At 54.3% G+C, this 11,132-nt stretch overlaps 1 protein-coding gene across 1 annotated transcript; it reads left to right on the top strand.

Annotated features, from left to right (window-relative positions):
* Positions 1 to 5,571: 5,571 nt before the first annotated feature.
* On the top strand, positions 5,572 to 10,356 carry LOC101066404 (RNA-binding protein MEX3B). The gene is made up of 2 exons (XM_003979964.3): positions 5,572 to 6,495; positions 7,789 to 10,356. Exons 1-2 carry the CDS (start codon positions 6,273 to 6,275, stop codon positions 9,156 to 9,158), a joined length of 1,593 nt encoding a protein of 530 aa, XP_003980013.1. The 5' UTR covers positions 5,572 to 6,272; the 3' UTR covers positions 9,159 to 10,356.
* The last annotated feature ends 776 nt before the right edge of the window (positions 10,357 to 11,132 follow it).

Below are 11,132 nucleotides of genomic sequence, written 5' to 3'. Positions count from 1 at the left end.
CTTCCCTCCATCCATCCATCCCCCCTCCCTCCATCCATCCCTCTATCCCTCCCTCCATCCATCCATCCTTCCCTCCATCCATCCATCCCCCCTCCCTCCATCCATCCCTCTATCCCTCCATCCATCCCTCCCTCCATCCATCCCTCCCTCCATCCATCCATCCCCCCTCCCTCCATCCATCCATCCATCCATCCCTCCATCCATCCCTCCATCCCTCCCTCCATCCCTCCATCCATCCCTCTATCCCTCCATCCATCCATCCTTCCCTCCATCCATCCATCCCCCCTCCCTCCATCCATCCCTCTATCCCTCCCTCCATCCCTCCCTCCATCCATCCTTCCCCTCCATCCATCCATCCCTCCCTCCATCCATCCATCCATCCCTCCCTCCATCCATCCCTCCATCCATCCCTCCCTCCCTCCATCCATCCATCCATCCATCCATCCATCCATCCATCCCTCCGTCCATCTATCCATCCATCCCTCCATCCCTCCATCCCTCCATCCATCCTCCCTCCCTCCATCCCTCCATCCCTCCCTCCATCCATCCATCCCTCCCTCCATCCCTCCATCCATCCATCCATCCCTCCCTCCCTCCATCCATCCCTCCATCCCTCCATCCATCCCTCCATCCCTCCCTCCATCCATCCATCCATCCCTCCCTCCCTCCATCCCTCCATCCATCCCTCCATCCATCCCTCCATCCCTCCCTCCATCCATCCCTCCCTCCATCCCTCCATCCATCCCTCCTCCCTCCATCCCTCCATCCCTCCCTCCATCCATCCATCCCTCCCTCCATCCATCCCTCCCTCCATCCCTCCATCCATCCATCCATCCCTCCATCCATCCCTCCATCCATCCCTCCATCCCTCCCTCCATCCATCCATCCCTCCCTCCATCCCTCCATCCATCCCTCCCTCCATCCCTCCATCCCTCCATCCCTCCCTCCATCCCTCCATCCATCCATCCCTCCATCCATCCATCCCTCCCTCCATCCATCCATCCATCCCTCCATCCCTCCATCCATCCATCCCTCCATCCCTCCCTCCATCCATCCATCCCCTCCCTCCCTCCATCCCTCCATCCCTCCCTCCATCCCTCCCTCCATCCCTCCCTCCATCCATCCATCCATCCATCCCTCCATCCCTCCATCCCTCCCTCCATCCATCCATCCCTCCCTCCCTCCATCCATCCATCCCTCCATCCCTCCCTCCATCCCTCCATCCCTCCATCCCTCCCTCCATCCCTCCATCCATCCCTCCCTCCATCCCTCCATCCCCACCCTGATCACATGCAGCTGAGCAGGCGGCCCCGCCCGACACCAGCCAGGAACTCTGGGTGACGTTGGTCCGGCTCTCTGGCCCCAGGATGGGGGGTGGTCCAGGGTGAAGGTTTCTAGACCAGCACGAAGCATCCGGGTGTGAGTGTGTGGTGGTTGTAGAGGAGCGAAAGGATCCCATGGGTGGGAGGCTGTGGATCATCCCTGGGCTCCTCCAGAGACCGACACGTCACGCACCACTTAGCAAACGTCCCAAATCCAGAAACCTCACGTTTCTGCCAGAGATCCTAAACAGGGTTAGGGTTAGGGAGGCATTCATGGGCTGTATCTCATCAACGCTGGTCCACTCTTGTGTCGGGGGGGACGAGTGGCCACTGTCCAGGCCAGCGTCCAGCGTTTGGCGCTCGCGTCCCCAGGAAATAATAATCACTGATAATCACCTGACAGCAGTGATCACCTGACCACAGTAATCACCTGATTGTATTACAGGACCTCATGTCGGGGGAGCTTAAAGACACAGGATCCTGATACTGTGGCATCGATTCAGGGAGCATAAATCACTCCATGAATAGATTCTGGGCCATTTTCTTCTCCTCTGCGTCAAACTCCAGCAGACTTCCAGCATCCACTTGAACCAGGTTCTAACAGGGTCAAACTAATCCTGTTACAATGTGGGCTCCTTGGCCTCAGTCAGGCTGATCGCTAATCAGCTTGACTGAGATAGCGGAAGCACAAAGAGCTGGGCTGTGGCTGCTGGGGGAGGGGGAGGAGCCTAAGCAGCGGGCCGTGGTGCATTATGGGTCGGCCGCTCCAGCCGCCGTGGCCGGGCTGCTCGGCTCTCCCGGTATCTGGCTGGGAGCCAGTCCCAGCGTAGTGGAGGCACTTCAGTTCAGTGTGTCAGAGTGGAGAGGAGAGGGGAGGAGGAGGACCCCAGATGAATGGACCAGGAGGAAGGGAGCAGAAGGAAGGAGCAGATGGGGGTGGAGATGACAGGAGGAGGTGGGAGGAGGGAGGAGCTCCATACAGTACAGCCTCTGTCCCTCCTGCCAGCTCTGCAGGTCAAAGGCATCACACCAGGAAGCATTTACCCACAATCCCCTGCTACAACATGAGGGTTGGGGTTGGGCTGGTCACATCTAACAACAACCTGTCTGCCTGTCTGTCTGTCTGTCTGTCTGCCTGCCTGTCTGTCTGCCTGCCTGCCTGCCTGTCTGTCTGTCTGTCTGTCTGTCTGCCTGCCTGTCTGCCTGCCTGTCTGTCTGCCTGCCTGCCTGTCTGCCTGCCTGCCTGCCTGCCTGCCTGTCTGTCTGCCTGCCTGTCTGTCTGCCTGCCTGCCTGCCTGCCTGCCTGTCTGTCTGCCTGCCTGTCTGTCTGCCTGCCTGCCTGCCTGCCTGCCTGTCTGTCTGTCTGTCTGTCTGTCTGCCTGCCTGTCTGCCTGCCTGTCTGTCTGCCTGCCTGCCTGTCTGCCTGCCTGCCTGCCTGCCTGCCTGTCTGTCTGCCTGCCTGTCTGCCTGCCTGCCTGTCTGCCTGCCTGCCTGCCTGCCTGCCTGTCTGCCTGCCTGCCTGCCTGCCTGCCTGTCTGTCTGCCTGCCTGTCTGCCTGCCTGCCTGTCTGTCTGTCTGTCTGCCTGCCTGCCTGTCTGCCTGCCTGTCTGCCTGCCTGCCTGCCTGTCTGTCTGCCTGCCTGTCTGTCTGCCTGCCTGCCTGTCTGTCTGATCACTGGTGATCACTGTCATGATCCCCAGGTCAGCCCAGACTGAATCAATCAACCAATCAATCACGTAATGCAGGTTTGTGTGTCAGTGAGGTCACAGGATGACCCAGCGTCTGAGCGCCGCGCAGCAGCGCCGCGCAGCAGCGCCGCGCAGCAGCACTAAGCCCTGCCTGTCAGCCGTCCCTTCCTCTCATTGGGATCCACTGGGTAATCTGCTGGGATCAGTAAAGCTGCTCCCACACAACAAACACCAGCTCCTCCAACTCCTCATTTACATGGTCATTGTGTCGCTGCAGAGGTGGCAAAGCAAAGTGATTGTGTTCTCAACTCTTGTTCAGCCTAATGCCCCCACCCCCACTCCCATCACCCCCACTCCCATCACCCCCACTCCCATCACCCCCACTCCCCCCACCCCCACTCCCATCACCCCCACTCCCCCCCCCCCCACCACGACTCCATCAGAGCTTCCCAGTCATGCTTTGTCAGATGTTTGAGTCCCAGTTTAGACCAGTGCTGAACTAAATCTGCTGAAAGGATTCACTAAGGTCACGAGGGACCAACTGGGGCACAGATGAACACACACATTTACAAAACACACACTAAATGAATGAATGAACGAATGAATGAATGAATGAATGAATGAATGTAGCTCAGCACACTGTTGAGGTCAGACATCAGATTTAGAGTCCATTTGCATCATTCTTATGTTCCTAAATCATAACGAGGTTGTTGGTCTACTGCCAGTGATGGTTGAACAACAACAACATCTCTCAACACGGCCACAGACCTCCTGAGTGACAAAAAGAGGTCCTTCAGAGCTGGAGACAGGGAGGTGAGAAGGAGACAGGGGGGTGGGAAGGAGACAGGGAGGTGAGAAGGAGACAGGGGGGTGGGAAGGAGACAGGGAGGTGAGAAGGATCCAGGGAGGTGGGAAGGATCCAGGGCGGTGAGAAGGATCCAGGGAGGTGAGAAGGATCCAGGGAGGTGAGAAGGATCCAGGGAGGTGGGAAGGATCCAGGGAGGTGGGAAGGATCCAGGGAGGTGAGAAGGATCCAGGGAGGTGGGAAGGATCCAGGGAGGTGGGAAGGAGACAGGGAGGTGAGAAGGATCCAGGGAGGTGAGAAGGATCCAGGGAGGTGGGAAGGAGACAGGGAGGTGAGAAGGATCCAGGGAGGTGAGAAGGATCCAGGGCGATCTAGGAAGGGAGAGAGATGAAGGAGGTGCAGTGCAGCAGGAAGCTGGAACAAAGACTCCTACATGAGGGAGGTCTGGGGCAGAATGAGGAACATCACCAGCTTCAGCAGAAGAGTTCACCACAGAGCCAGCAAACTCAATCTGCCGCCATCACTACTTCCTTCCCTCCCCCTCCCTATAGCCTCCTGTGTGAGCCCCCCCTCCCCCCACCTCCTCCCCATTCACTAACAATACCATCTACTCCAGCGCTCCCCCAGCAATCGCCTCCTCAATATGCATCTCTGCTGATCAGGTGAGAAGAGAGCTGCTAAAACTCCATGCAGCCACGGCTGTGGGTCCAGATGGTGTCGGCTCCTGGAGCCTCATAGCAACGTGTCTCCAGCCAGAGCCAAAGACTACAGAGGGCCATGGAAAACATCCTGCCTTGGATCCAGTCCCAAAGGCATCATGGTGATGAACCCAAGGACCACAGACCAGTGGTGCTGATGTCTCAGGTCCTGAAGACCCTGATGATGAACCCAAGGACCACAGACCAGAGGTGCTGACGTCTCAGGTACTGAAGACCCTGATGATGAACCCAAGGACCACAGACCAGTGGTGCTGACGTCTCAGGTACTGAAGACCCTGATGATGAACCCAAGGACCACAGACCAGTGGTGCTGACGTCTCAGGTACTGAAGACCCTGATGATGAACCCAAGGACCACAGACCAGTGGTGCTGACATCTCAGGTCCCGAAGACCCTGATGATGAACCCAAGGACCACAGACCAGTGGTGCTGACGTCTCAGGTCCTGAAGACCCTGAAGAGACTTCTATATTCATTCCTCTTATTCTATGATGCTGACCATATTTTAAGATGTTGCTAAACACGTCCTTCTTCCACACTCCTGCTAGAACCATCAGAGCACATGTAAATCCCCTGGATCCATAATGTAATCTGATTTGGAGTATCTGCCCGTCATGAGATCAGTCTGAATGTTATTAGAGGCCACCCTGTTGTTTAGGAAGGACACTTTAATCCAGTGAATACAAGATTAGATTAGATTAGATTCGATTAGATTCAACTTTATTGTTATTGCACATGTACAGGTACAGAGCAACAAAATGCAGTTTAGCATCTAACCAGAAGTGCAAAAGAAGCAGCAAGTGAGGATAATAACTTAATAAATACAGTATGGCGGTTATTTTACAATTGTTTACCGGGTTGTGCTATAAACATATTTTACAGATGGTGTTTACATTAAATGCCTTGGACTATAAGTGCAGGAGCTATTTAGCTATTTACATAAGATAGAGGAGATGTGCAAATTATAAATTACGTGTATACAGATGCAGATGATAAAGTGCATGAGTGCGCAGGACAGGTTTAAACAGTAGCTACATTGGTTACTAAGCTAGTGAGTTGTTAGATATGATCAGAGTTTCAGTGCTCTCCATTCATTTAAAATAAGGCGCAGCCATTTCCCAGCCTATACAGCGGTTGGGTGTGCTCAGATTTCTACCTGGCCCTGCCTGAAATGACCCCATTGATTTAAAGATCACTGATCTTCTGGCTTTAGTCCTGAAGCAGGAAGATCTGGGGCTGAAGACTGTACAGTGAATAAATATGTGACAGTGTCAACACGGAGCAAACAAAGAGAAGGAGGACAACAAAGAAGGGGGCGGTCCTGTCGCCGGCCCCGCCCCTCGCCCCTCGCTCGGCCAATCACGTCCCCGACACGCAGCCGAGCTGCCGGCCCCGCACCGTCCCCGCCACAGGGTGACGTCAGCGGCATGTCTCTGTGTGCGGCGCAGATGCGGAGCAAACAGAAGCAGCAGAGGAGCGGAGGGGGGCAGTCGGGGCGGGTTTCTGACAGCACCGGAATAGACGCGCTTTGTTTGTCCCAGCAGCAGCACAGCCCGGCTCGGTCAGGGAAGTCCGCGCTCCCTCCCCGGGGTGGATGAGTCTTTTTAACCCCTCTTCCCTCGTTTCTCTGCATCGTCCCCCACTGCCGGCTCCGGCGCCTCTCCCCTCCTCTCCCCCTCTCTCCCCAGGATCGCTCCGTCATCTCTCTGCGTTTTTTCCCCCATCCGTGCCCACAACGCGATGCCCAGCTCGCTGTTTGCAGACGGAAGCGTCCAGGGAGACGCGCTGGACGACCAGAGAGCTCTGCAGATCGCCCTGGACCAGCTTTCCCTGCTCGACCTGGACAACGACGAAAACCCGCTGTACGACAACAGCCAGGAGCCGCGCAAGAAGAGCGTCAACATGACGGAGTGCGTCCCGGTGCCCAGCTCGGAGCATGTGGCGGAGATCGTGGGCAGACAGGGTGCGTGTGCTTCTGATTTCGTGCTCGATGTTGTGCTGCAGAGCCGAGCTGCTGTGTGCACAGGCACGCGGAGCAGCGGAACGCAGCCCGACCTGCTGAATATGGCCAAGAAAAGCGGGTTGTAACGCAGCGTTCCCCAGGAGGAGGCTGGTTTAAGCTAAAGGGTCTAGATGCGCGTCAACAGTTGGGTTTCCAGCCCCTGGCACGGCCGGGCTCGGCACGGCTCAGATGATGTAAATATGGTGAATTGGGATATGTAGGTCAGCAGGAGTGCGCGCGCGGTCAGCACAGATGTGCGTCGTTAGGGCTTCATCGGGACAATGATGAGGATGAGGATGATGATGGTGGTGGTGGTGGTGGTGGTGGTGGGGCTCTGGAGCAGACGCCCATGGCTGCTCTGTTCCAGCTGCTGGGCGGTTACGGAGCCTCTGCAGCCACAGTCGCTCTAGCCTAGTTTCACATCGGATGATGTAATTTATGCGGAATTAAATTACCAGGATTAATGGAATTATATGAAAACAAAATAGAGCTTAACCCGCGTTAACCCGTTTGCCGCAGCTCCATAATCACTCCTCATTAATCGATGTTTACACCAGTCATGTGCTGGTTCATCCTCCTCTGTGTCCCTGCGTGACACCGAAATGTCGGCTAAGTAAATAGCATCATGTATCAGCCCCAGAAAAGGTCCAGGGACAGACAGATGCGTGACAGATGCGTGATAGAGGGGCGAGTATTATACAGACACAGTAATTATAAAGAACTGAAGCTTTAAGGGTGTAGAAGAACAGACCTGACCTGTTGTGGCCAGATGTTCCACGCTCGCTGGGATTCCTCACAGATTCAGACAGGTCTTTATTTAGGAGGCAGAAAAGCTGCCTGGTTCTGGCTCACATCCCTAGCATGGTTCTGATGCATGTGACCGGGTGTGGACCCCCGTCCTAGAGTGGACCCTCAGTTGGGTTCCCCTCTGGCTGTGGCATCACAACAACACCCCCCCCCCCCATTTGATGTGGTCCTGAGAAACGAAAATAGAGCCACCAAACAAACAGCCTTTTAACAGGAAGAACCCTTGAGCGGGAACGGGCTCCTCTGGGGGTCCGTCCTGCTGGTGGTAAATGGGGGGGGGCACCTGCATCCATTATCTGTTAATCTGGAGATGCAGAAGTAAATCTGAGAGGTCGGTCGTGTCCTCCCCAGCGGTGCTAAACTTAGCATCTATGTTGCTAAAGAGATTTGACGTTTTTTAAATTCCTGGAACACACCCTCACTTTTTCCCATTTCCCACCCCCCCAGGTTGCAAGATCAAAGCACTGCGGGCAAAGACCAACACCTATATCAAGACCCCAGTTCGAGGTGAAGAGCCGGTTTTTGTGGTGACGGGTCGCAGGGAGGATGTTGCTATGGCGAGGAGAGAGATCATCTCTGCTGCTGAGCATTTCTCCATGATCCGGGCTTCCAGAAACAAAAACAGCAGTCTGAACGGGAGTGAGGCTCCGGTCCCTGGACCCCCTAACCTGCCCGGCCAGACCACCATCCAGGTACGTGTACCTTACCGGGTGGTGGGTCTAGTTGTGGGGCCCAGAGGTGCCACGATCAAGAGGATTCAACAGCAAACCCACACCTACATCGTCACCCCCAGTCGAGACAAAGAGCCAGTGTTCGAGGTGACGGGGATGCCGGAGAACGTGGACCGGGCGCGTGAAGAAATCGAGGCCCACATTGCCATGAGGACGGGGGGCTTCATCGAACTCCAGGACGAGAATGACTTCCACGCAAACGGGACCGACGTGGGCTTTGACCTCCATGGACATGCCTCCCTGTGGTCCAAGCCCAGCTCTGGGATGACCCTCACCTCGGCACGCAAGCCCTTCTCCAATTACCGCAACGACTCGTCCTCCTCCCTGGGCAGCGCCTCCACGGACTCCTACTTTGGCAACAGCGGCTCCCGCATGGCAGACTACAGTCCGCCAAGTCCTGCTCTCAGCTACACCAACAACAGCAACAACAACAACAACAACAACATCAACAACAGCAATGGCAACGAGTTTGTCTTTGGAAGTGAGGTGATCTCACCTGACTGCACTGATCTGAGCTTTGACTCCCCTGGGTTTGACCCCACACCAGCCCCCCCAGGACTACTCTGGACCCAGTATGATGGCCGCCTGGCTGCGGGAGGTGGCTCCCCCACCTCTACCGTAGCCTTCGCTGCCAATGCCAACGGTGTGGTGGCAGGTCAGAGGAGGGGTACCGGTTGCACGGTGCAGCCCAGACTGTCCCCGCCTCTCCACAGCCACTCCGGAGGCCCCGTCGAGCACCCTCTAGCCAGGAGGGTGCGCAGCGACCCTGGAGGAAATTTACTCACATTCCCTGGCTATTCCAGCGCCGTCGCCTCCCTGCCCGGCCCTCACCTCTCCGGGGTCCCTTTTGACTCCTCGGCCTCATCGTCATCCTCCTCCTCGTCCTCCTCCACGTCCTCCGGCACGAGTCGGAAAGGCAGCCGCGACTGTTCGGTGTGCTTTGAAAGCGAGGTGATCGCTGCCTTGGTCCCTTGTGGACACAACCTGTTCTGTATGGAATGTGCCAACCGGATCTGTGAGAGGAGCGAGCCCCAATGCCCCGTTTGCCATGCCGGCGTCACTCAGGCTATTCGCATATTTTCCTAAGGGGAAGTGACTGTAGCCGAGCAACGACCGGCTCTTCTCGCCGCTTTAAAAGGATCAGCCAATCAAACGCCCGGAAGGTGTACATAGATATGTACGACAGCGCTGCAGCAACCGCGACGGATACCTTCAGTTTGCTCCATCGTAATTGTTTATAATATCCTGTAGCTTTGGGCAATACTTTCAACATGTAACCTGCATGTTTTACATATTACAGCATAGTAATCAATAGTTCTAGTCAAGTTGTCCCTGTATTCCGAGCGAGGAGGGGAAGGGGGTCAGGGTGGAGGGTTGGGGGGGGCCAATCGAATGTAGAGGGAAGCCAAAGGCTGCAGCCCCGAAGAGGCGTCGACCTCCAGCGACGCCGCGGCTCCGCCCGCCACACGAGGGAACGCAACAACATATCCTCCCAATCAATGTATAGAATCACCTTTACGTCAGGTGTCTGGAGCAACGAGACTGACTGACTGAAGGGTTTATTCTTTTTTTGACTTGAAAGATTATATTTCTTATTGCAAAGATGTTTACAGATGTTTTAATTTAAGTTCAGTGAACTTTTTTGTAGCTGGGTTGAATTTTTCGATTATTTTTTTTTATTATGGCCTTATGGCATCAATCACTGTATTGTTTTAAACGCGGGAGGAAGTCCACAAAATGTGTTTTGCATTTGACAGTGTTGGAGTTTTTATAGGTTCAGCAAAAAAAATCTTTTAAATCTGCTTCAATCGGCATATTTTTATTCTGTAATATAAAGCATATTTTCTTCTATTATGAAACATTTAAATGTAAAAAAAACGTAAGTAAGTTGAGCAAAAATGCTTTCTAAAAATTTTTATGACTTAGATTCTAGTGGGAATTACAGACTTCTGTTGCACCACTATAGTTTTAGTATTTCTATTTTATTACATTTGTTTACCACTTGTTTATGTATATGTAGGTGAAGTTACTTGAGAGTAAATGTACTTTATTGAGCAAAGTTTAAGAACAAAGTATATTTTATTTTATGATAAAGGGCCTTTAATCTCATGGTCAAATACTAATATTATATTTGCTGAGACAAGATTTGAAAATGTATCAAGAGTTTTATTTTTCTGACATTTAAAGCTATACATGATAAAAAGTAAAACTTAAGTAATGGTGCTACTTCATGTTTTTTTTAAGTATTTCTATATAAGTCCAATAAAAACGGTACATTGCAGATGTGTCTGGTTTGCTTCGTGACCTCTTGACCCTCCTCAGGTCAGTGTTGTGAGTAGCGTCCCACAGGTCTGTTCTTGATGACCTCTCCCTGGCTGGAGAGGAAGAGGAGCAGGTCTTTTCTGGCTCCTGTAGCTCCCTCCAGGTCTGGGGGCAGAAGGATGGCGGCTGTGAGTGTTGGCCAAGGCTCCTAAAGCTGAGCCTGCTCAGTCAGCACTGGCCCATAAACCAAAACGTCCCATCATGTCGCCATATCGCCCGTGGAACCCGTGGAAGATCAGCTGGTCTCTGGTCTCTGGCCTCTGGTCTCTGGCCTCTAGTCTCTGGTCTCTGGTCTCTTGTCTCTTGTCTCTGGTCTCTTGTCTCTTGTCTCTGGCCTCTGGCCTCTGGTCTCTGGCCTTTGCTCTCTGGTCTCTGGCCTCTGGCCTTTGGTCTCGTTTCTCTGGTCTCTGGTCTCTGGTCTCTGGTCTCTGGTCTCTGGCCTCTGGTCTCTGGCCTCTGGCCTCTGGTCTCTGGTCTCGTTTCTCTGGTCTCTGGCCTCTGGTCTCTGGCCTCTGGTCTCTGGTCTCTGGCCTCTGGCCTCTGGTCTCTGGTCTCTGGTCTCTGGCCTCTGGTCTCTGGTCTCTGGTCTCTGGTCTCTGGCCTCTGGTCTCTGGCCTCTGGTCTCTGGTCTTTGGCCTCTGGTCTCGGGTCTCTGGCCTCTGGTCTCTGGCCTCTGGTCTCTTGTCTCTGGTCTCTGGTCTCTGGTCTCTGGCTTCTGGCCTCTGGCCTCTGGCCTCT

This window comes from Takifugu rubripes, unplaced genomic scaffold (genome assembly GCF_901000725.2).
Source record: "Takifugu rubripes unplaced genomic scaffold, fTakRub1.2, whole genome shotgun sequence".
NCBI lineage: Eukaryota > Metazoa > Chordata > Actinopteri > Tetraodontiformes > Tetraodontidae > Takifugu > Takifugu rubripes.
Note: the sequence above shows the minus strand (reverse complement) of the source record. Positions and strands in the feature narration are given on the sequence as shown.